The 26,790-nt window shown below is 36.8% G+C and overlaps 3 protein-coding genes across 3 annotated transcripts; 2 read left to right on the top strand and 1 right to left on the bottom strand.

Annotated features, from left to right (window-relative positions):
• Positions 1 to 318: 318 nt before the first annotated feature.
• LOC100747513 (RNA-binding protein Rsf1) lies at positions 319 to 2,742 on the top strand. Its single transcript, XM_012393960.3, has 3 exons — positions 319 to 502; positions 788 to 1,372; positions 1,799 to 2,742. The coding sequence occupies exons 2-3, from the start codon at positions 795 to 797 to the stop codon at positions 1,824 to 1,826; spliced, it is 606 nt and encodes a 201-aa protein (XP_012249383.1). The 5' UTR covers positions 319 to 502; positions 788 to 794; the 3' UTR covers positions 1,827 to 2,742.
• Positions 2,743 to 3,177: 435 nt separating this feature from the next.
• LOC100747076 (centromere/kinetochore protein zw10 homolog) lies at positions 3,178 to 26,773 on the bottom strand. Its single transcript, XM_003485565.4, has 11 exons — positions 26,645 to 26,773; positions 6,299 to 6,441; positions 5,884 to 6,086; positions 5,008 to 5,812; positions 4,784 to 4,932; positions 4,606 to 4,706; positions 4,363 to 4,538; positions 4,061 to 4,267; positions 3,849 to 3,986; positions 3,646 to 3,779; positions 3,178 to 3,444 (listed from the first exon to the last, which is right to left on the bottom strand). The coding sequence occupies exons 2-11, from the start codon at positions 6,333 to 6,335 to the stop codon at positions 3,229 to 3,231; spliced, it is 2,166 nt and encodes a 721-aa protein (XP_003485613.1). The 5' UTR covers positions 6,336 to 6,441; positions 26,645 to 26,773; the 3' UTR covers positions 3,178 to 3,228.
• LOC100746955 (protein bark beetle) lies at positions 7,491 to 26,223 on the top strand. Its single transcript, XM_003485564.4, has 27 exons — positions 7,491 to 9,087; positions 13,450 to 13,619; positions 13,718 to 13,911; positions 13,991 to 14,165; positions 14,450 to 14,619; positions 14,711 to 14,949; positions 15,032 to 15,281; positions 15,372 to 15,757; positions 15,926 to 16,578; positions 16,668 to 17,124; positions 17,273 to 17,663; positions 17,745 to 18,172; positions 18,251 to 18,496; positions 18,559 to 19,499; positions 19,586 to 20,049; positions 20,143 to 20,339; positions 20,477 to 20,875; positions 20,956 to 21,233; positions 21,303 to 21,556; positions 21,652 to 21,863; positions 21,949 to 22,073; positions 22,138 to 22,368; positions 22,448 to 22,573; positions 22,647 to 22,905; positions 22,992 to 23,193; positions 23,263 to 23,510; positions 23,592 to 26,223. Exons 1-27 carry the CDS (start codon positions 8,770 to 8,772, stop codon positions 24,381 to 24,383), a joined length of 8,805 nt encoding a protein of 2,934 aa, XP_003485612.1. The 5' UTR covers positions 7,491 to 8,769; the 3' UTR covers positions 24,384 to 26,223.
• Positions 26,774 to 26,790: the final 17 nt, after the last annotated feature.

The raw sequence follows: 26,790 nt of genomic DNA, 5'->3' as shown, positions 1-26,790 counted from the left end.
TACAAAAAAATATGAGAAGAAAATCCCGGAGTTAATTCAAAGTTCTAACTAGTTATTGTTTTATCTACTATATTTGTACTGTTTTCGATAAAATTAGCATTTTACGAAAAAGCATAAGTACGGTTTGCTCAGATAGATCGTTCTTCATGAGTAGAATATATATTCAATGAAAAGGCTTTGTTTATTGGAATGTTAAAGAACTCGGTCAATTTAGAAATAATTATTTCATCCTCTTTGTGGAGAGGAATTTCAAATAGGGAAAAAACCTACTCATGACATTATGCTGGAGATAGATTAATTCATCTGAGCAGACTGTACGTACATTTGGCGTCTGGGTTGGAGACGCCAAGACATCGGATGCAGTTTCTGTGCACTGTGAACCCCGGTTGATTCTCGCCTATTGATTGTATCATAGTAACAGCGTACTGGATATTCTTTTTCTACTAAATTTCTCGAAAAATTCAGCCAAGAAACGAAAGTTACGAGGGAAACTAAAATATAAGTAAGTATAACTGTCGTGAAGTTAATAACTATCGTCGAAGACATTGGCGCGCAAGCCTTTGATGTGTTGCTATTCAAGATTTGTTTCTACAGTTTATAAAAGGATCCATTGCGAACATTTATCGTCTTAATACATCGAATTACAGTTTCACCGATTATTTTCAACTATAAATTCAAATTAAAATACGTACCATCATCTTTTCGTAGCAGTTTTATATTAAATATATTAATCGAATTTTCAAACCGAAGTGTGTAAAAAGAGTTTTGTGTACCTCTGAATTTTTAGGTAAAAAATGACACCAGAAGGGTATACGCGCGTTTATGTCGGCGGATTAAACGAAAGCATTAAAAAGGAAGATCTCCAGACAGAATTCGAAAAGTACGGCAAGCTTAACAAAGTTTGGGTTGCATTTAACCCACCAGGTTTTGCATTTATCGAATTTTTAAATATGAACGAGGCAGAGCTTGCTTGCAGCAGTATGAATGGCACAGAGATTATGGGTGCTAAGTTGAGGGTGGAAATTTCACGGGGTAGAGGTCGTGGTGGAGGTAGGGGTGGTATGGGAGGATTCAGAGGAAGTCGAGGTGGTGCAGCTAGGGGCTATGGGTCTGCTGCCTCCATCGCATTCAATTACAGAGGAAATAATATGTATGCAGATTATGGAGGTTATTATGCAGGCAAGGGTGGTGGAAGTAGGAGTAGAGACTACTACGGCGAAGATTATATGACCAATCGTGCCAGTGGGTATGTTACGCGAGATGGATATACACAAGATGTCTATAATAGCGGAGATCCAAATGCTGATTATTATACCAACAAAGGCACTGGCACATCGAGGTATCGAAGTCGTTCCCCAGCTGGTCGTGGCAGGTATTAATAATACCCAGTCCTTGTAAAATGATCTTAAGTTATATCGTGTTTACATGAATTCAATGAAGTCAGTCTTGTTCAATGAATTGTCCAAAGACGTAACAGTGACAATTGATTTGTCTATACTAGTAACAAAAACAAACATTTGGTCATATTTAAACAAGCGTAAAAATTCCGGGGAATGAGTACTCAGTATCTAAATGACAAATATATATTGAAACTTAAATCTACAATGATTGTTAGCACAGAAAATGTGCATACACATAAAAAAAAGATAGTTGCATGATAATATACCAATTGGCACTGAATAAATCTCTTGCATGTGCAAATATATTGTGCAATCTGTAAATTACAGTTAATGAAAGTTATCGGCCAGACGAAGGCGAAAATTATGTGACATTCTATTTTGCACTTCCATGTTCACAGTCATCGTCATCTTCGTGAATGCACATAAAAGATCTACACCGCATTGCCAATCTGAACTGCGGGCCAATCAGCTGCCCACCCTGATGACTACATTTCTATCCAATCTACGCAGCGACCTGTATATAGACAAGAACTACCATTGCAGATCAAGTTGTGCAATACCATTTGTATAGTATACTTTAGTTCTACAGTTTGTAATCGTTTTCAGAAACATTACCCATTACTCACCAACAAAAGCGTTACTGCAAACTTTATATAACATGAAATTGAATCGCGAACGAAATTTGAATCAAGCTATAACGAATCGTAGTCTAAAGTATTTATATACGCAACTTCTATTTTATTTAAATCCGGGGTATTACATATATTTTATAGTTTTGAATAAGTTTTTTTTACGTATATATTATTTTTTTTGTGTACTTTTTTAAGGTTCTTATTATAAAGGAACTGGAGAAAATATAGCGAAAAGAAGTTTAACATACATCATGAGAAAATAAGATTCTTCATAACTAATATTTTTTTTTTATTAACATTTAATCGTCTATAACTTTTTATCGTCCATTATAGACACGTATATTATTTAATGAATAGTAATAATACTATTTAAAAAATGAAAAAATTACAAGGAAAATGCCAATTTTAGCCAAATGCACACTACTGCTCGTATATATTGAACTGTGCAACTTTGCCTTACGAATTTTTATATGCTGTGCAAAATTAAGATTTAAAAAGCTGCAAAATTGATTCGTTAAGTATAATTTAATCATAATTAAATTATGGCCTTGGAGTATATGTGCAGAAATAGTATTGCATTTGGAAACTTTGGAGTATTTACTGCTATGGATACTTGAGTGAAAGGATAAAGAAATTGCGGTAATAATGTTTTGCCATTGCTGTAAATGATGTGGAATTGGATATCTATTAAATGATTTGCTCTCACTACTCTCCGCCACCCTGCCTGCCTGCTCTTGCCTACTTTTTTAGAATTTTCAATACTTACTGATTTCTTCTTATTCATATTGATAAAAGAGAAAGAGATGACCATTCGCAATAACTACAAAGTATAAACAGTGGTTGCTAAATTATCGAAGGTTTATGTATGCTGGTAGATAGCATTTCATGGATATGGAAAAAAGTTTAAGCGTAGATTTTTATACATTTTTATCCTCTATTAATAATTTTTGATTATGTGAAGAACACATTATAAACGTAAGTATTACGATATAAATATGAAAAGAGAAGCTCTAAAAGTTTCTAATAAGAGATATTTTAATATTAACAGTATAACCAAATAATATTACGTTGAAATGAATTTAATCATCTTATCATATTTTTATATCAATTATACTGTTAATATTAATGATAATTTGTTATAAAAATTAATAAATGCAAATCGTTTATTTCTTATATACATAATTTTAAGCTTAGCATTATTTTATACTAGCTAATAAATTTGATCTGCGTTCGGTATTTTGAAATAGCGCTCTAATTAATTGTTTAACCTGGGGTGCTGTAAATTCTCGCGCGAGTGGTCCTTTACCGTTATCCCATCTTACTTCGATTTCTTTTAGTGATGCACCCAGAACTTGTATCAGTTCTAAAAATTTCTCCCACTTTCTAACATGTTGATGAATCTTTTGATGAACCTGAAAGCACACCATTGTTCTTAATATTATCGACAGAAAGCAATATCATTCCAGTTTAATTTCACAGGAACTTTTCATTATGAAATTCCTAATGAAATAGTATTTTAGTAGATTAATTTTGATGTAACCTTTTTATATAAATTAATCCATAATAAAAGTTTTTAAAATATTAAGTTATATATCTTTTCGACGTAAACTTACCGGGAATATTTGTGGTGCACGCTTAACGATCATATTAAATAATGTTACCAATTCGGTAGCAACATCAGCGGGAATGTCTTCAACAGATATCACTCTGATTATTAAGTCTTCGACCATTGAATTCATAATGCATCCTAAAATATTATTAAATTATTAATCAACTAAATACTAAGAAATATAGAAGACAAAAATTATGCACTAACCTACAGCTCTACAGTAAATATTCACAGGTAACACATCTACCCAAACTGTTTTTAATAATTCCAGCTGTCTAATGCACTGTCTCATTGCGCGTTCAGTACTGGGATGTAATTCGGAAGTTTGACCCAAAGCGGATAAACCTTATTTTAAAATAAATCATTGAAATTACTCGTTACTTAAAAAAATGTATAGATACTATCGTACAGGTACTAACCAGATTCTTTGAGAATATCAAAAATAATATTTCGTTGGTACTTCATGTGCTCTAAAAAGCAGGATGATCCAACATCTCTCAATATTAATACTTGATCCGCGAAAGTTAAATTGAGATTATGCAAGGATTCTGGTAATTTGTCCCTATACTCGTGTCCCAATGTGAGCAGGTGATGCGCGAGATACATGCAATTGTTATGAAACATAGCTACATAAAAAGTATACAAATATAAATCATTAATATTATAAGAAAAAGGTTGTTTTCATTTATATATGCTATACATTAAATTGCTAGTTTCTTACCGACTTGCTGCGGTATTGTTTCTAAAAATTTTCGGTGGTGTTCAGGTACCAATCCTGCGTACATTTCAAAAACATTTCTACAAGTATAAAATAGCTGCATAGCGCAGGTATCCGAACTATTACAAGCTTCATCCAAGATATATCTCGCGAGATTTAATGTTTCTCTCGCGCTGGTGCTAAAATATAATTCCCAATATAAGCTTATTTTAACTTGATTGAAAAGTTTGGGAATTATTTCAATACCTTATTTGACATTTAGGAAGCTGAAACGTATCGTCACTTAATTTTTTATACGCCTTTATCTCGTTATAATCGTATGTATCTTCTGGGAATTCAAGTGGCTTCTAAAACATCAATAAAAAACGTATAATTTACGTCACACTGTATTCTATTATATTACGATATCTCAAAATAAACTTACCTGCGGCTCATATGTAATGCAATCATGTAAATCTTTCTTCATAATGGTTCGCGCTTTCGCTAATAAATCCTGACAAATTTTTCTTATTAATAGCTTATCAATATTCTTCGTATATTCTGATAAAAAGAGTTGATCATTTGTAATAAAACCTAAAATATTAAATGTTGATTGTTATAATTATACCTGACAGTAAAAAAATAAAAAAGAACTTACAAATTTCCTACCAATTTTGACCAAGAAATACTGAAAATCATTGATGGCTTGAACAATGGGTGTGAAATTTTTCAAGTCGGCGCTCGATGTTGGCGTAATTCGCGAAATGCAATCATCCTTTAACGATGTTGATAATCGTTCGAGCAGATGAGGTTGTATTTCTTTCAGGAATGTTCGGTCATCGTGTATTGTAAATTGAAAATGTTGATAAAGAAACTTAAACAATAATTCCAAATTGTAGAGTACACTTTTGTAACCGGGTAATTTCTTTTTGTTTAATATTTCGACAGTGAACACTTTTTCGTCGATTACATATACAGAACAATCATCATTGATAATCGGACTAATCATGTGATTCATAAGCGTCACTGAGAATTTATGCAGATGACTCGAAAGATTATCGATATGGTGCAAACCATGAATTAAATCCTGCATATCGTCCACCTCATTTTTTACGTTCAATGTTACAGTCTTTGCGTCTTTATCGTCGACGCCAGTCCAAGATATTCGCTCGTCCAGTAACATTGACGTATCGGACAAAAATGAAGTATACAGATTTAAATATTCTTCTTCGATCGCCGTGTAAATATCAAGATCGCGTAAATCCGTTTGCGGATTATATAAAATGGTCTGCATGTGGCATAATGTTTCAGCCGCATCCACGTATCGTTTTTCTTCTTGGTAATTTTTTACAGATTTTATGCATTCATGTAGAGTTAAGAGTTGATTGGAAAGTTGTAACATTATGTTCGACTCCTTTAACGCTTGAGAGAGAGTTTTTAATTCTTTCGTAGAACCAGATAATTCTACCTTAACCTGGAATAAACGATGATAAAACTATTTATGCTTTACACAGAGCTTTTGAAGATTACATTTACTAAGCGTACCTGAGTATCTATCTTCTTTTGCAATGCATTCATTTCTTCGAGTAATTTTTCTCCCTTCGATACCAAATGCTGATCTTTCGTGAGTTTCGACGTAAACTCGACATAATTATCATCCATAAAATCTTTGACATCGTATTTTAATTTCGTTATTTCTTTCTGTATTTCTGATATCTTTTCATGTAAATTAACTTTTTCCAATTTTCCTGCTCGGAGGAGCAAACGGCACGTTTGAAATTTTCGTAAATGGCATGTTCTTTATTTTAGTAATGTAAATAAAAAATAGACAACTATTCATATAGGATAATATATGAATCAATAATATTTTCGTATCTTTTATTTAAATGTTTTTATGATAAATTTTATACTTCAATGAAAAATATCAATTACATTCGAATATATTAATTTGTATACATACCCGCTGTGATCAGTACATCAGTTAAAAATGATGTCATTTTGATAGGATATTTTCGTATATTTATCACAATTAAAAACCAGCTCTAATCACCTCGCTATTAAGCTAGCCTTAAGTATGATCACCTCATGTTTGTACACTAATATCTATACAATAATAAATGGTAAAAAATGGAATAAGCTACACTGCACCAGTTTACACTCTATCACAGGTTAGCGCAGTGCAGTTGTTGGTAGTGGCATTACGTTTATCAGAGCGACATCTCTCTCCGTTAGGTAGCGCCATCATACGATCATCGTTCGCCAATTTACGTCTTTCGAAATCGTTCGTTCGAAAGAGTAGCAAATCTGCAAAAACTTTTCACTTGTAATCTAAAGAAAATGTTTATTACATACATGTGTTTTAAGTTTCTTAATGTAATAAGTAATAATGTAATACGAAACATCGTGTAAACTGCGTTAGTTCACATAATACTCTGGAATGTTAAAATTTTTGAGCGCTTCGCGTTTCAAACGATCGATATTTTGTACATGAAGCTTTGAACGAAAGAACTTATGAAAGTAAAGAAAGTTAAGAAATCTAAGTAAAATATTTCGTAGCTAGCAGAATAAAACGTATGATGCAGATATTAACGATATTATCGATCGAAATGTATTTGCAAATTGGCGTGTATTTATGTACTCAAGTTAGTAAAATAACGTGGTTATATCGTACTCTTTTCCTTAGATAAATTATATATGTTGACATAGCCAAACTTTATATTATTAAAATTCATACAGAATAATTCATACAACTTACATAATATATTATGTAGATATTAAGAAAATTATCATTCAAACTAATATGTATATATTATATTATGTATATTATATTTATATATTTGAGTTAATAAAATAATATACGTATGTATTATATTTTCCTCGCGTTTCCTCTCAAACGAGTAACTTTATACAATTCAAAATTCATAGAAAATAAGGCAATATAATAGATACAACGAATCCAAGTGGATCTTAAAGTCACGAAACGCCATAGACAAAGACAGGTTCTCCCAAGAGTAACTCACCTGTTTCACAACCTGCGTGACGTATTATACCGCACCGTGTCACGTGACAAGCTTTACCTTCCAACATTCGTAGGTGGTAATAGTAATATTACTATAGTGGTTTATGGTAAGTATGGTAGTGGGCAGTGGGCCTAGTGAACGACGCGAGGTAAGGCGCGATTACTGGAAAGACAGCAGGAATATAACGAGTCGAGAGCCAGTCAAACCGCGCCCAACGTGACGCCAGGTGATTATCTCGTAGCAACGAAACTCCTTCCCGCGACATACATACGTTTCGTTATACATATACCTTATAGATCACAGAAAATCCTACGATACCATTGAACGATTGTTTTTTCGAGCGTAACGAAATTCGAACGTACATCGTGTAGCAGTCTATTAAGAAATACATGGTGTGAAGTGTGACTTAAAGTGATATACGAAGATTCAGCGGTGAAAAGATTTTCTCATCGTATTGGTCGGATGCGTGAGAATGAACGGCATCTTTCTGATCGTGGTTGGCGAAGAGTTTGATGAAGGGAGAGTAACGGCAGCGATGGAAACGAGTCGCCACAGTCGAGCTCCGATCTCTCGCGCGTGAAGGAGCACGCCGAGAGAGGAAAGGTTAACGCTCGAATTTAAAATACAGTGCACTTTTCTGAGTTTGCGTACTGGTTCCGGCATTGGAGTGCTCGATTTCGATCGTGATTTACAGATCTCAGCTGAGCACGTCCGTCGAAACTCCGTGATTTCGATGAACTTAATTAAAATATATTTCCATGAAATTAAATCAATTCTGTCAATGAATTTTAAAGATAATTTATAACATCGAAATATACAATGAGTAAGAAGATTCCAAATAACCGAAAAACGTGATCGATTGTAGTGACAATTGGAAATTTATCTTACATAATGTAATATACATAGTAATACCTTGTCGTGGCTCTTTACGAACACCGAGAATGACATATTGATAGTAATCAACGGCGGCATCGGCGTAATGACTACGGTCAGTGAAAGTATAGTAGAATTTGATTACGCGTTACATGGATCGAATCATCGTGTGACGCATCCTAGTATCCTGATAAATAACGAACATCTATAAAACGGAATCTGTGCCAAACATAGAAAATTCCTATATTCTTTGGGAATAGCGTATTATTCTATTCGATAAATATATATGTATATCGTAATCTCTTTTTAAAAACCGGGGCATGTTTATTTATCGAAATGTCGCAACAAGTGTCATCAAGGTGTAACGAAGTTTCTAAACGAAACACCGAAGAATATAGAAGTTCAGGAACTGCTGTCGTTCATAAAATTAGCGATAGTGACTATTACAAAGTGAAATTATAAGTAAAGTATCGTAAAAAAAAAAAATTCATATTATAATTAAAAAGAAAGACTCCTGAAAGTGCATACGCGAAAGAAAATGCGTATTCTGTGTTTGCTACTGACATTTCTGACTGTTTACGGACAGTCGGACGAAGGCTACGATCAATCTTCTATTTATTATACCGAGCCAACTTTCATCAACGCGAGCAATAGCAATGCCAATGGTGGTTTGTCGGAGTTGCACGGTGGTCATATCGTCCGAGGCCAGAGATTATTGGAAAGATCGAAGAGCCCTTATCTGGTGCGCGAAGATTTGTTCGTGGAACGCGAGGGCGAGCTAGTGATAGAACCGGGGGTAGAGATCCGGTTTGGTCCCATGATCGGAATCACGGTTCGTGGTATCATAACTGCAAAGGTAATACTTAAAAAAACGGTACAATACTAAGTTTATCCCTGCTACGTTCATTCGGCCATTTTCGTCCCAGTTATATTTTTCTAGCGTTAAAAGATATTTCCTCGCGTACTTTGGACGAAAAAATTTCCTCTTGGTACGCGTGTTTATTCGTTTCGATCTTATTGAAATGCAAATCTTGTTGAGATACGAATAAAATATTTTAGAAAATGTAAGGGAGTGTAATAAAAATACTTGGATAGTAGGATAAACATCGACATGTTTGCCGATTAACAATCTTCATATAAAAGTTACCGACAGAACGAAATAAATTTCCGCGAGAAAAGGAAAGGAGGGAAGTGTTATAAGGTAACTTAAGCGAATAAATTGCAGAGATTACAAAAAAAAAAAAAAAAAAATGAATTAATTAGAAATAAGAACGCGAACCACCGTTCTAAACGTTCATGTAGATATGAATAAACTAACGTTGAATGAACGTGAGTCATCTAGACATACGATTGTGCACGTGTTACTGGTGTTGTTACGAACATGCCAGAAGTGACGGATGGCAATAATTCAAATTCCCAGAAAATTTTACGACTATACTTCCAGTTAGATTTCGCCATAACAAACAGGAAAGCCCGTCTTTACGATCCTCTGAGAACTTATTCTTGTAATTGGTATCCTGCTTCTCTCCCTCTCTCTCTCTCTCTCTCTCAATAATAATGTTTCTTCGTGATTGTAACATTCCCTGACTAAACCAAGATAAACGTAAAGTTAGTCGGAATCGATACTATGGAATTGATAAGCGATAAGAAGCTACAGCTACGTTTTTCATACATCGGCCTACATATCGATGATTCAGATTCACAGAAGACGTATACCACGTAAACGCTAGTTATTCATTTTTACGTATGTCTTTTATTAAATAATCGTACGATATCTTTGTCTATCGATTTTTTTAAAAAACAAAACATAGAATTATATCTTTTACTTTCATAAATTAAAGCGATATAAACTTTGCTAAAAAGATTTTTGTCTTTTTCAGACTTTGATCTTCACCGCGAATTGTGTAACACTTGTAGACAGATTGTAAGAATTAATTTACTACTCTTAACGTTTAATGGAAAGTATCGTTAATCCATCGTGAAGTCTTCTATTCGTAAACTACTACAATTGCTATTATTATTATGGAATCAAAAGAGGAATCGATAAAGACGGTTATATAGAAACGAAAAATAGAGAAAATCTGCAGATATAACACACCCGACGTAACGGAAACGAAACAACGCGTAAAAATATAGAGATCCCTGAATGAAGAATTTATTACGTCTGATAGATTGGCAATCGGTAATACGAGACATGTCGATTTTTCTTTTAAGAGTTGCATTATACGCCTTCGTATAAGGAAATCTTATCCCCGAGGAATAGGTTGCCGTGGTAATTCTATACGTATACGCTTTAAATTTGTCTTTCCGGTACAATTAGAATCCGCTTGACTCTCGAATACCCCTTAAGATCGTTTCGCCTCTTGTTACGCGCTACTTAGCTCCGGTTCGTTCGAACGTTGCTTCTTTTGGCTCCTTTCCGGAAGAGCAACGGTTGTCGGTAGAAGGTTTCACGATTTACAAATAACGAGGAATAATTAACGGTGTAACTGTTCGTCGTTCCGGGGGACAAACGTGAAAGTAAAGTTAAAACTTGCAAAACCGAACGGATCGTAGAAGAGGAGCACGATATCGATTCACAGTCAGACATATCCAAACTTCTTTTCGATATTCTTTCGTTTATTTCAGATTTAAATTTATTTGAAATTTATTTAAATTTATTTCTTATCGCGTACTTTCAAATTATTGAATATAATATTATATCTAAGAACCTTGAAAGGAAAATTGACCGATGCGAAAGAAAATTAAGAATCTTGTAATTATTTTTTTTTTTTTAATATACTGGGCATAGTTTAACGTTAGTTCAAGCTAAGTTTAAAGAAACTACGACAGTTTCTCTTAGAGTATTAAAAATCTGCTTGATTGCCACCAACTAGAGTGATATTGGAGGGCAAAAATACGAAAACTGCGGCGAAGCTAGCTTTCGGTGAAAGAAAAAAGCACGGAAAAGGGAATTGAGACGAGGGGATAGAATGTCTCTGTCAAAGGACTCTGAATGACCGGAAATTCCAGAAACACGCGAGCTGAGCTGATTGTTAGTTTATTCGCATCACGTAGCGGCAACGCACAGATCGAGCTCGTTGTGACCACTCGTTGGGAATATGCGTACACAGGCTGTTGCACAGAATGGATATTATTAATATTCCGGTAGTCCGGGAACGAATACTTTCCCGTTGAAAGAGACTCGTTTCCAATCTGATTAGGTATCTTATCTTCTTTTTCAATTTTTTGTCTTTTTCGAGAGATAAGCATCTAGATAGGGCTTCGAGGATGGTTTCGGTAGACACTGAAATTAGTTCTATGAGATAAATATTTAATACCTATACGGATCTACTCCCAGACTGCGAATTTTTATGCGAATTCATACTTTCGAAAAAAAAAAAAAAAAAGAAAAATACGATTAAAACAGACAGAAATTTGGATTTACCTATTGAGCGTTATAAACTACGTTTTGGATATTTTGCGTTCATGATGGCTCGATGCAAGAACCACCAATGATTTGCGCTAAAAGATATCTTAAAAAGTTCATGTTCAAACAATTTCTGATACAGAAGTCCCTGCTGTTTCAAATTTCTTTCCTAATGCGAAAAAGCCGAATTACAGTTTACGCTATTTGCGTTTTATATTGATACATAGAATTTGAAATTGTAGTTTTTTATATAGAGTATACAATTGTTTAGAAACTCGACGCCGGGTTTGATTCGTTCTTACAAAAATATTACGTTGTCACTTGTTATTTTTATTAGATGTATCAGATATACTTTTACATATTATACGCATTCTATGGATTGTTGTATCTTTCAATTTCTCTCAACTGGCTGAAATCAAGATTTTATTCCATGTTTCTGTCTTATCTTTCCCAAGGATTCGTCTACTGATTCGTCCGCTTTTAGCTGATTTCCCGCATTAGTCCTTTATCTTTTTCCACATTGTTCCAGGTGTATTTATTTAAGACAGCTAATTTGCTACCTCGTTCATAGACCTCTATCGCCTCTAAAATCTGTTACCTAAACACTCTGACGCGAAACACCGTTGGGATATATGGGGAACCTTCGTACATTAAACTAAATTCTATATTTAATAATAAAAAAATATTATTCCAAATTAAATTCTATATTTTTTCGTGCACGAAGGATTACACCGAAAGTGGAGAAGATTGTCGCCGTTTCTAATTATAGTGTAGACTCGCGTGACGAACATCCGATAGGCATTCAAAGGCTGGTAGGTGGAGTTGTTCACCGGCCATGTAGAAACGAGGCTCTCTAACCGGGGTTAAGAGAAAACGAGTGGAAGTAATCCATTTACACCGGATTTCTGATCGTGGCGGTTCCGCGAGGGCAGCCGGCAAAAGCTGTTGCGAGGAAGAGGTAGCTCTAATAGGTCGATCAAAGAACGAGACACGGAATAGCGAGCACACGATGTGAAAAAAGCACGGACGAGCGAATCAACTGTGTACGCTATGCCGCCTCCACCACGCGACGCGTCTTAGGTCACGGATCAAACAGCGGTTCTTGGCCTGAACTGTTAACCTACGACCTCGCTAATCCTCTTACGTTCCAACTCAGACGAGACCTTCCCTTCACCTTGTGCGCGTGCACCAACCATTCTCGACTACGTATCAACTCGTAACTTCGTGATTAATTGCTCAGAGAATGGACATTTATTTGTAGTCTACGATCCACGACTATAGCGAAGGCTACGAGGCTTCTCTCTGTCTATCTCTGACAGAATCTTCACCCATTTGTCATCCCAATACTTGTTGGAACAGAGAATTTGAAAAGTTTCGCCAGTCGATCATCTATAGATAAATAAAATTACCAAGAGAAGATTATCACTAAAATTACCAAGATTACCATTAACGTCGAATGTTAAATACCGCGTGGCATAGCGAACGTGGTGTATCACCATGGTATATCGGCGAATTCTAAGAAATGCATTTATAGAAATTCGAACGAAGAACGATAGCTACTAGGAGGAATCCCTATTACACGAATCGTAAGGGTAGTAGGGACTTAAAGGGGGTAAACGATGTTCCACCGTACTCGACGTCAAATATCGAACGTGGAATATTAATCAAACATTATACAGCCAAAGTCGTAGCGAATTGCAAATTTAAAGTACTCGATATCGGGCCTTAAATACCGTACCGATATGTTGTACGTGTAAATATCAATTCGATCGATACTTATTCATAGTTCGTGTATGATTTGTGATTAAGGGTGAACCACAAGCTCCAATTTTATTAACCGGAGTAGAAGCGAATAATCAAGTTCATCCTATCGAAGCACCGCCTTCGATACGACTGGTCGATGGACCAACTCCGTACGAAGGTAGATTAGAACTTTTACATCGTGGCGACTGGAGAGCTGTGTGCACGAATTCGCGAAAGTAAGTAAACTCAGTTCAGTGCGTAAACGTAATTCGCGTAGCATTTATATATCTATGCCTTCTTAGCACGTTAATAAAATTAATACGTTAATGCGTAGCTGGACAAGGGCTGATCTGGAAACAGCATGCAGGCAGCTTGGTTTCCAAGGTGGAAGATGGTGGTCGTGGATGGATAGACAATGGCCAGCGAAGCCACGATTGCTTTACGAACAACCAGGTTGCAGAGGCACCGAGTCCTCTTTAACGAGCTGCGAGAGATGGTCCGAAAGGCAGCTCGGTGGCGGTGTTTGTGGTACAGTTTTAACCGAACCTGTAAACGTACACGTAGTTGTAGCGTCCGTGAAAGATCACCAACACCGTACGATTTTCAGATTATCATCCCGATCTTGGAATATCGTGTTTACCGCGCCACGATGGAGCCACGAAAGCGATTAAACATTGGAGAGGCATTCGTTTCGAAGAAGCGTTGTACGATCGACCACTGATCCAAGAAAATACGCTTTACGTGCGGAGATCGAAGTCGATTCTACGAAACGTTGTGATCGAGTAAGCGTTTCGTAGTTTAGTCGTACTAATTAAGTAAAATATAGATCGTTTTCATAGCTCGAAATTTCGAAAACAAATTCAGATGAATTTTGGCCTTTGAATTATAGCTAATTACATGGCCTTAAAATTGGACGATGTTAGGAGACAGAGATTGGTGATCGTACCGCGAATTATGAAAATCTGTTGGATCGATCACGATTTCTCTGAAATTAAATATCGGAGCGTTGTGTCTCGACGATCGAAGCTAATGAACGACATTTAGTAACGTTGTTTCTGTTTAAAAGGCACGCAGGAACGGGTCGGGAATATAATGTTACGGCAGCGATCGATGTCGAGGGTGTTCCACCGCAAATGGATTCGATTTCGGTTATTCATGCTGCCTTTACCGGCATTAATGTCACTACGCCGGATGGCCCTGTCATAATCAACAATAGTACCATTCAAAACAACAGAGGTAACGTTATTCCCAGTCTCGTCCGATAGAAATATTCGAATTCCACTTGGTCGTTAATTTTTATATTACTAATCAACGATTACATTCGTAGGATATGGAATTTACGTGAATAGTTCGTCGGGAATGGCACGCATCAATGATTGCAGTATATTAGATAACGGAGCCGATGGAATCAAATACGTTCATTTCGACGAACGACCCGATGACAAATTAGACCGTACAGAGGTGTTCGATTTGTGTACATTTCCAACTACGGCCAGTCAAACGTTTCCCGTTATTATATCCATGGAACAGAGCAAATATGCACCTAACATAAAACGTTGCCCGCAAGTAAACGAATTTATAAATTATCATACAAATAGTCATAGAAGATACGAAGAGAGTGTCATGTCTGGTGTAATGTTAATTTTAGCACATCTTCACAAGACCAGGACACGTGTTGACTATGCACTTTTTGCAAATGAAGACTGACAGAAATAACAGTGCTATGATAGAAGTATACGATGGTATAGGCGAAGCGGAAAAATTGCTAGCTAGAGTGAGAGTAAAAAATGGCACGTTACCTCAGAGTGTGGCTACAACTCGACAGAATTTGTATGTAAAATTCGTCGCCGAACCACGTACGAATACTATCGTTTTCGTGCGACTGTCTTCTGGTTATAGTAAGCTCGCAAATAATTTAAATTTCATCTTAACTTTCTGTATTTCTAATCTTTCCACCTCTGATCTCTGTATCTCCGATTCTATTCCAGAAAAGACCTACGATCTAAACGTGACTGGAAGTATCGTAGCCGGTAACAATGGAAGAGGAATCGCGGTAGAGAAACTACGATCAGCCTTGCACGTCCACGAAACCTCTGTATCCAGCAATAAATATCTAGCCGGCGTGCATGTGTTGGGCGGCGCTGCGGATGTGAATATTACGAGCAGTCGCATATCTTTTAATACGGGAGACGGCGTGAACATTACCCTTACCGGAGGAAATCGCAATGTGTCTCGGACAAGTATTTCCTCCAATCAGGGCTACGGTTTTGCAGCGTGGTTTAACGACAGTTCCACTACCGAATACGTCTACTTTAATCAGACTACCGTAGTCGAATATTCGCAGATATTTCGCAACAAAGATATTGGCATCCTAGTGAGTATATTCTAAGAAAAATGAATTAGCAGAAGTAGATTTTTATCGAAGCTCCTCTTATAATTTGAAGAATAGCAATTCCATTAATGCGGATGGCTGCACGAACCTACGAAAAAGACAAAGTCGATTAAAAAAAGAAATCACGGTTAACGTTCGTATTATTTATAGGTTGGTAATGCAACCGGCAATTCGCACGTGAACGTGACGGGTAATTGGTTCAATAGTAGTTCCGAGACTGCGGTGCAAATAGGATCTAGTTGGAGGCACGACGAAGGATTATTGAAACTTCAAATTGGCCACAATTCTTTCGTACAGAATACAAAATTTGGGATCAAATTGAGTCCTGCTATCAATTTAAAAGCAACGATAGAATACAATTACTTCAGAGAGCAGTCTAGTGGTTGTATACTAATCAAGAATCCTCTCTATGAGGAATTTAACATCTTGCCTGCGGACATCGTTGTCAGACACAACGAATTTTACAATAATCGTGGTGCCTTTGTAGTCAGCATCGGTCTTTCACCCTACAGCGATGTACAGAGATTATTGTTCACTAGAAATTTTTTGCGCGACAATCGTGTCCGAGAGCTGTTCGACAGTAGGAATACTGTGAGATCCAGATTAATTCCGCGTTCCAGAGTCGCGGCTGTAGTCGTTGTTTCATCGAGCAACGTCGAGGTTTTCCGTAATATTTTACATAATCCCGAATCACGATACGAAATTGGCTCTCATTTAGAAGATCAGAGTAAGATTATAAATTGTACTTATAATTGGCTTGGATTTGCCGAAGAGAATAAGATATTCGAAAGATTATTCCATAGGTTTGTACCGTTTAATTTTACATTTGTTTTATAAACTTTACGATGGTCCAATTTTTAACAAACTTTTTAACGTACCGTTTTCATTTTAGAAAAGACAGATACAATCTCGCCAAGATCGAATACTTGCCGTACTTGTTACATAGCAGCAATCCAGGGGCCAACACAATCATCTCGAATCCAACATTCGTTCCACGATTCGTTACACCCGGTACAAACTTGGTCGGTGGTGAAGTGGATGGTCGCGAATTTTTAAACTCTGGGGAATACATCGTTGAGAGGGATATCAACGTGCGACCAGGTGGAAAATTGATTCTGCACCCTGGGGTCACTTTGCGTTTCCCACCAGCTGTGGGAATGATGGTTGCTGGGACGTTAGACGCTCGTGGGATAAGGCCAAGCGATATCCTGTTCACTTTGAAAGAAGAACTTCTTATGGATTCGGACAACGAGACTCTTACGAGCCAAGCATTTAGTGGACTAAATGAAGCGGAGTCCGTACCCGTGAGGCTTCTTGGAGGAAAGACGAATCTTGAAGGAAGATTACAGGTAAAATTATTTACCATTGCTGACTAAACACTGAATCAAATGGAATTATAATCGTTAGGAAATTGACGTAAAATTATAAAATCAAGAAAAAAGAAAAGAATTGTACAATTTTGAATTGCACTATGGAATTATTACGTATGCTTAACAGGTAAAAGTAGGAGAAAAATGGGGAACAGTATGCAATTACGGTTGGACAATCCGAGACGCGGCTCTAGTATGTCACCAATTAGGTCTCACTTTAGATCCAGACAATTGGCTGCTGGAACGTTCACAAATTCCAAACGCTGGTATCAACGAAGACATTATTTTAAGTAACGTTAGATGTACCGTGGACGATAACGATATATCGAAGTGTAAAGCAGAAACAGAGCAGAATTTTGAGAATTCTTGCACTCACGAGAACGACGTGGGTGTTAGATGTTCAGAAGCTGCGTGGGCGGGTCTTCGACTGGGACCGTTAGCCCTGAGAAGCGACCTTCAATTTGTAACGATAGAAAAAGCAGGTCTGCTCGACTACACGACAAATTCCTTCAAGCCAGGTACGTCTTACAATAACCATTTAAACATCTTTTTTTAATTTTTCCAAAATACGATCATAAAAGATGATTAACTTTGCACAGCTCTTCAAATCGATTTCGCAAGACATTCGTTGGACAGTGTTAGAATAATTGACAATCTGCAAGACGGTCTAGGAATTTTATATTCGGATATATACTCGGTGGATGCTGTAAACACTGTGAAGAACAGCGATTTCTCGCAAAACGGGGGCAGTGGGATCAGTTTCAAACAATTGGGAATGGAAATCGTCAATTCTCGGATTGAGAACAATAAAGTCGCGGGGATAAGGCACAATCCTGCCCTTTCTGCAGTTCAACAAAGAGAATTCGCTGGGTGGTTCCTACGTATGCCGGATTTAATTGATTCGTCGTATAATCCAGTAGTCATACCGTATAACATGAGAGACATTGAATTGTCTAACGAGGAAACTAAATATATGATAACCGTCAAAGTTACCGGTGATCCTATTCGACAACGTATTGCCATTAAAGTAAGCGTATCGAAAGAATTGACGTTCCTTTCTGTTTTTGCAAAGAAATAATTAAAAAATACTTCTCTGATTCTACAGTGCACTCCAGGATACGTTATCGGTATTCAACTTTTAAATCCCATCGAAAATCGTAGTACGGAACAGATCGTTCTACATGATTCGCAATACGTCGATCCTAGTCGGGAAAGTTGGAACTTGAAACGCGATTTGGCAATATTTCCTGCAACATCGACCTCTTACGCTGTGATTTTAGAATACGATAGCGGCACCAACGCACTTGGAGGGGCTGTTGTTGTTCTCACAGCTCTTCAAGCTCCGATACAGGTATGGGAATTAGAATATTCAAACGTTTACAGTATCGAGGATATATAAAGTATCATTTACAGGATGTACGAAACAAAATCGTAAGAGGCCCCATCCCAAAGTTGCTAGTAACCAAGTCCAAAATCAAGAACAATAAGAAAGGTATACTCGCGTCATTTTACAATCGGTATCTGGATGAAATTGGCGATCATTTTCTTCGAAAGGCAAACGAAACTATACAATTGGTCGCTTGTGAGATTTCTCACAACCAGGAGCAAGCTATTTACGTACATTCACCTTACTGGAACATTTACCAGACGAATATGTCTGAAATTGCGATTCACATTAACGACAGCTTGATCACAGACAATGGCAAAGGAATATACCAATTCAGTCGCGACGCAAGACATTCGAATAATCTTTTCCATTGGATAATGCAAGATAGTACGATCGAAAGAAACAGAAGGGGTGGCTTCGAAGTGATTTTGCCTGATGTGTGGCAGTATAACGAGAATTTCACGCACACTTTATATTTTGATAACAATACCTGGCGAAACAACGAGCAGTTTGGCTTTGTAGTCGACGGCCACTATGCCACCTTGAATATGTCCAATAATAGATTCGAGGGAAATCAATGTAAAACTGGTTTGATTTCCATTCAAGGAATGGAGAAAAAGATGCAGATTAACAACAATTATATCGAGAGCAATACTGGAGGCTATATGGTAGAATTCAAGGCAGACAGCCAATCAGAAATTTTGGGAAACGTCGATGCGCGTTTTTATAACAACGAAGTCAAACGAAATACCTATGATCCAGCTAGTATGGGACCACGTCGTACAGACGATAGTCCTAGTTACGTTGTTGGGTTTCATGGTATACAGAAAGTGCAAATAAACAGAAATTTATTTGGCGATAATTCTTTGGACTATGAATTATTGGCTGGCATTAGAACAGCTAAAATTAACAATGAAGTCGATGTGTCGGAGAATTGGTGGGGAACTGATAACGATACTAAAATCAGGTATTAATTTATCCATATAACAAACGTTAATCTATAATTAATTTAATCGTCTCATTATATCTCGTGCAAATATTCGTTATTCACAGACAAAGTATTTTCGATTTTGATGACTGGAATGATCACGCAGTTGCCAACTACCGACCTTTCTTGACCAGCGATTCTTTTGATTCTTCGGTGTCTGCATCCTGGCAGATCGGAAAGGAAATAGATCTAGATAATTTAGGTGGACGCATAGTAGAAAATCTATCCATTCATTCCAGAGACAAGCCTTACGTTGTAAAATCTGATATCACGATCATGCCAGAAGCCACATTGCACGTTTATCCGGATGTTGTTATGGAATTTGCACCCAACGTTGGGATTCTTGTTCTTGGTACATTGAAAGCTGTAGGTGCACCTGGTCATGAGATAATAATGAAACCGATGGAACGCGAAGACGTTAGTGACTCTACGAACGCAAAGTCAAGGAAAAGTGGAAATATAATTTCCGTGTCGGATGAAACTATCCGTCTTTGTAAAGATGGACGATGTTCGTCCCTGTACAACGAAGGTAAAACTTTTTTAAACATATATAGTGATACAATAAATATATATTCATTTTTTTTATCCAAGCTGGGATATTCATTTTATTATATTCATACAGGATTCTTGGAATTCTTCAATAGAACAACCTTACAGTGGATACCCTTGTGCGACACTAGATTTACCGAAAGAAACGCACAAGTAGCCTGTCGACAGTTGGGCCACGACTCGCTTAATGTCTATGTATCCTATGATCGTAGATACGAACTTCATCCTGGTTCTTTAATACGCGTTTGGTCTTGGCCTGAACCATTGCAGGTAAATAAAAGTACACCGTTTAAAGCGATTTGATGATCGTTGTCTATTTTGAGTGCTGTATTCGTTAATCTCGTATTTCTCTTTTCTTAACATTCTATATACACGCATACTGGATATTTTAATGTATAATATTTCAGTGTACCGGGAAAGAAGTGAAATTGGAAGATTGTCAAATTAGACTGAACGGCCAATTATACGGGCACCGGCACGAATGCCCATGGGACAGTCAGTTCGTCTTCATAAATTGTGGGAAACGTAATCTGGACGATTCGCATGACTATTGGGGCGGAATACGGATTGCCAACAGCGAATTCGAGCGTCACTTGTACGAGCATCGTATTCACGATGTCGTGACTCACGAAACAGTAAGACGCGTCGAGTCGGTGTTAAGATACATTAAGATCGTCGGTGCTGGTATTTTGCATTTTGAGAAATCAGCTGCCCTGCAAACGATTATGAAATCTCCGACGATAACGCACGTTAACATAACTCATAGCGCTTATCACGGCATTAACGTGATATCGCCGACCCATACAGTTCGTATCGGATAATGTTGCTCTTTTATTATTGACTAGGTCTTTTTATTATTTTATCGATACATTTGTCAATCCTGTAGGTCGAATTATTATTCAACGTTATCGACAACGTGCTTGGAAATGGCGTGAATTTACTGTCAATAACGGGCGAAGGTCGCGAAGCGGATGAAAGTTCGTTTACTCCAATTAAAGATCTTAGTATTCCTTATCATTTGTTCAGCATGATCGATATTTGCGATACTACTAAAGAAATTACACTGGAGGAACGAGTTATAGTTTATTACAAATACGACAATCATCCTGTGAATTGCGTTAAGATCTTTCGCAGTGCTTACAGGGCAAAACCTTTTGGATTTAGGTATCCACTTTTCCCAATAGAATATCTATCCTTCTTTAATTGTATCAAATTTAATTTACTTCGTTTTAGGCTTTTGCAATTTAATTTGTTTAATTCCACTGGAAAACCGGGCCGAACTGATAGCATTACTTTATACGATGGAGACATTTATAATATCACTGCCAAAAGGATAGGCCACTTGGAAGCTAATAGTCTCGATGAAAAGAAATTATTCAGAACTCAGGGGCCAAGCCTTAGTATAAGATTATTCGCCAATGGTGCAAGCAACGTACATGGATTTATCGCAGAAGTAGTCACTCTACCAATCTCTGCTATTGGATTCAGTAAGGAAAATTATTATGTAACTCGAATATGGTATATCGATGTCATACTCTTCTTTCTATATATATATATATACATATTTTTTTTCACTGTTCAGATCGTGATGTGCAACATAACATTTCCTATTCTGTGATAACTAACTGCCGCGAAGGAGCGATTAAATACGCTAGTGCTGGCGAAGTGAATGCTATAATGACCCTTGAACGTAATCAATTCACGAATAATTGCGAGAAACTGTATGGTAATTTTTCAACCTGCAAGTCAGCTGTATGGTTGGATGTCCAAAATACTCAATCTTTGTACTTCAGAGTAAGCGTTCCAATATTTGTCAAAGTATCTTTTGATTACTTAAAATGTGCGTGTCTTTTTAAACATATTACGTTCGATATCATAGAATAACGTTGTTCGACAAAACCAAGGCGGTCTTTCGATTCGAGCCGATTCCAGGGGCTCTGCCACTTCATTGGAAGGATGGATTCACAATAATCTTTTTGCAGAAAATTTCAACAAACCTGCTCTGTATGTAAGAAGGAACATCTCCAGTGACGCTAGCGAACAGAAAGGTTAATCGAATATTTTCCAGATACGTGGAAGGTCGACAAAGCAGTCCCTATCAAGAAGTTATTATATTCAGAAACTATTTTACAAAGAACAATGCTCTCTATGATAATAACATTGTCCTGAAGCAAGTAGTCAGCAATATGACTCTGAATTATTTGCATGCCAATCTTGGTGCGCATCTCTTGGAAATCTCTGGATTCGAGGGAGTTCGTTTACCTATCTATCAAAGCACATCTCACAATGGTTTCTATAAGTACGCGGCTCTTCTTCAACATCCGATATTTCAAAGAACAAAAAATTTCATTCGTAAATTCTATGAAAAATTATTTCAGAAATTACGCAGTGGACCGTGATGGCCGTAGCACGGTAGTTGCAGGAACCCCTGGCCAACAATACGTGGATAACGTTTTCTTTAATCCAGACAACGATTACGAAATGCTTACGATGAATAGATCACAGTATGCATAATACTAAATATCGTTTTATAACTAGATGCATAGAATGTTAATCATGTAATTTTTAATTATACAGACAGTTAGAAATGTGGAGGTCCCATATAGATGCACGACACAATTGGTGGGGATATAACGAAACCCTAGCTGTTGCTGGTAGAATCAGAGACAGGGGAGATTCTCCGGAGCTGTTACAAGTTGACTATCAACCTTTCCATATGAGCAATCAGTCAGTCTTAAATGGCAAATGTCCACCAGCATGGGATTTAGTGGGCGATACATGCTACATATACATTGGTGCTCCCATGGATTTTTTTAGCGCTCGAGAATTCTGTAGAGTGAGTCATCGGTCGCTGGAACTCTTAGCATGTCTAATTACCTGATTTATAGGCTCGTTTAATGAAATTTGTTCCAATGCCGTTAGTCTGTGAACGCGTCCATGCCGTTCATTATGGGTAATTATCTGGAAGTTTGGCAATTTCTGCGAAAACAACAAGTTGGATACGATTATTCCGATCGTGCCTGGGTACAACAATTAGATCGTGTGGATAAGTGCACCACTTTCATATATCAGACTATCGAAATTGACTACTGTGCTCAACCAAGTCCTTTCATTTGCGAAATTGGTAAGTTTTACTATACGTATAATTCTAGGAAAAAGGATATATATATATCTTTTTTTTTTTTAATTCCAGATCCTAAAGTAAATATCGATCCGCTATCTTGGAGAAAAGACATAGTCGCAGTGGCTGTGTTAGGAGCAGCTGGCGTAGCCCTAGCGTTATTAACGGCTGCTATCGCACTCTGGATATCCAAGTCAAAAAGGAGGAACCTCGAAAGGCTAGAGAGACGGAATTCAATCAGACAATCTTTGCATTCTTTGCGATCAGTCGGCTCCACCTCTGGTTTCACCGAACTGGCATACAGACGCAAACCTATTGCGGTAAATATTCTTCTGTTTCAAGCGATTCTTCCACCTCTCTGTCGTAGCACACAATTATCATTACGCAAATATTCATTTCAGACAAAACACTCTACAGATACTTTGAACTCGAAATCGCTAGATTATAGAAGAATGTTAAATGGTGGTAGTATAGATTCAATGGACAAATCTCAATTAAACTCATCCATGGAAGACAATCAAAGCTACGATGTATACGAAGCGCATAATCCAAGATATTCCCCCAGCACTAGCGATTTCAAAGGAGCTGTTCAAAAGTACGGCGCTCCGCAAAGCGGGGACAATCCGGTCTTTGATTTGACATATCGCAACGAAGGTTTTAGAAATCATTCCACGTTCGCTTCAAGAACCACCAACGATTGGCCCATTGAATCCATCACAGAAACCACCGCTGATGAAACTCCAGTCGTCGATGCTACCAACGAGAGTTCTTACCTTCATAATACCTCTACCCTTCCACTAAATTCGAGTCTTGCCTTGACCGACTCTATTAGCGAATTGAAACGCGATATCGACGGATCAGCGTCATACAGTACAATGGATTACGATTCAAAACGCAGTTACGATAACGCAACGTTCACACCGAGTCAGATATCGGAGCCTGTACCAGAGTATGCTCCAAACTTTAATCCTCCGATACCGCCTCATCCTTATCGTTATCACGAAGAGAGGCCTCGAAGCGAAGCATTGTTAGAAACTAATTTGGATACAGGAGAAGAAAAGCCTTTACGTTCGAAAAGCGAAGCCTTGCTGGAGACTAATTTGGATGTGTTTTTGGCAAACGAGCCGACGGAATTGACGCAATTGTCAGCTGGGGCGCGAAGCAAAAGTCAGCCCTTGGAAACGGCAATGTAAATTGTTAATGGGAAGTGAAATTGCTTCGTTCATTGAATTATGTAGGTATTGTAAATGTTAAAAAGGAATACTGCCAGGAATGTATCCGCTGGCAGAGTATAATTTTTATCACGTGAAACACGAAGAAAGGACTTCTAGGTGGAAATTGATTATTATTACTCAGCCCACCGAATTTAATACTTAAGCTATTTGAACTCAAGAAGAAAGACACGACAGAACGCTGTCGTTTTTTCGAAGAAAAATATTTTACGTCTGCTATCTTCTTGTAGCTGAGATCTCAGTATTCGGGTGGCTCTTAATTTAATAGATGTTAACGGATGAATAAGAAGGAGCTTGTTTTACATTTTATACGAGATGCACTTGCGCACAATCCCAAGTTGTACCTAATTACGTAGTACGTAATGCATAGTATATTCACTAATGTAATGACTAAAATGAAACTTTTTATTATACATCGTGTACAAAGAGCGAATGATACAACGATATGAGCGATAGTTCGCTATTGGGATAATTTAAAGAGTCATCTACAGGCACGCGAAGCGCACATGTAAAATAGTTTCTGTAATACTTCTCTTTGGAATTACACCGAGATTGGGAAACGCGACGTAAAAGTGAAAAATATGAAAACATGTCACAAATGCATGGTATTACACTGCCAAACACGTTGAAGAGAGTATACTTTATTATATTAGCACGATGAGAGGAACTCACGTGCCGACGTTGTGATAGATAACTCGTCCGAGTATAAATTGCGTTTTAGTCTCGTCAATGTACTGATGGTTCTTATCGCATAAGCGAGTTATACATTAAGGAATACTACATCTATACATATATACGTTTTTAATCGACACGAGAATCATTTAATAGATATAGTTTTCCTTATAGTGTAGGTGATCTCACCAAACGCCTTCGTAAGAATTTTATCGAGCAACAGATTATCCGTCCGTACGCGTAAGATCATTATAGCCGTGCCTTATTTGGCGTATATATATAATATATAAATACAACAGACATCTCACAAAAGATGTCTTTCACTGAATCGACTTAAGACACTCCGTTATTCGTATTTTTTTATATCGTTAATTGTAAGAGAATCATAGAGATTTTACGTATAAGTTTTATCGGTGAATAGTAGCTCAACAAACAAAGGTTTGTAACTTTATTCTTCCAAAGAAGAAAGATTAAGACATTATTTAAGGAAGCAAGAATAAGCGTCGATTTACGTGCAAAATATTTTTGACGCACTTTTTCAGGAAGTAATAGTACGTTCGTTTAAATTATACAATATTTGTAATTTAATAATTTGTATATTGAAGATTGGTCACGACAGTACTAATAAACAAGATGCATTCGATTAAATGGTTTTATTATCACATTATAAGAAAAATCGAAACAAAAAGAATGGATTTTACTTTTTTTTATATACGTTACAATTAAATAGATATCTTGGACTGTGTATACAATATATTACACGATATAATGAAAGGGTTGACGAATAAATTATGGAAGACTATTTTAAAACAATTATTGAATATATTAATATTAATATCGTTAATAACATTATTAAATATCGGGATCAGATTACTATTCGTCGTAGCCGTTTTTTTTTTAGACTGCAGAAACGATCAATCGGTGACAGAAGTTCGCCTGTGTTTACAATAGACGAAAGCTTCTCATATATATATATATATATATATCTTTTTTTAATTTTTTTCCTTAAAAAGCTCTTTGTGCGGTCAAGAAGTGGGTCACATAAATATAAACGGCTTTACTTGCTCAGCGTCTTCTAGACGCGATTTTTTTTTTCATTTAAATATGCTGAATCTTATTATAAGATAGGCATACAAACGTATGTATATACAATTTTCTATTATACTAACATGATAGGAGAGTCACGCCGAGATCGAATAGCTAAAAATTTCCGTCTACGGAATAATTCCATTAAATTTGCATGAATTATTTAAATATTTTGTTCTAGTCTGTTTCTCAGATCGGGTGAGCATAATTCGAGATAAAATTTTTTGTTTAATTCTAACACGAGAAATCATCTTAGAAATCAGGAGAACGCCTTTCGGTAGGAACTATCCATATATGACGTACGATCAGGAACTACAATAATTAATTAAGTAAAATAACCATCGATCCGTGTAGAAAATAAACTGAAGCAAAATCGTTAAATAATTCATCGCGAATTTGAAAAATATCGATGTACATTGTTCGAAATAATTAATTTAATACGAATAACAATGATAGTACTTTACCTGATATTTCTCAGTACGGGGAACTAGTGTTTTTGGTCCCTATAACGTATGTCACAACAAGAAACAAAGAAGAAGAGAAAAATTATTGCACCAATATCGTGTGACATAGCACGTTACGGTAACGAGAAACGGAATCAACAATGCGG

This window comes from Bombus impatiens, unplaced genomic scaffold (genome assembly GCF_000188095.3).
Source record: "Bombus impatiens unplaced genomic scaffold, BIMP_2.2 scf_0064, whole genome shotgun sequence".
Lineage (NCBI taxonomy): Eukaryota > Metazoa > Arthropoda > Insecta > Hymenoptera > Apidae > Bombus > Bombus impatiens.
This window is presented reverse-complemented; position numbering and strand designations above follow the sequence as displayed.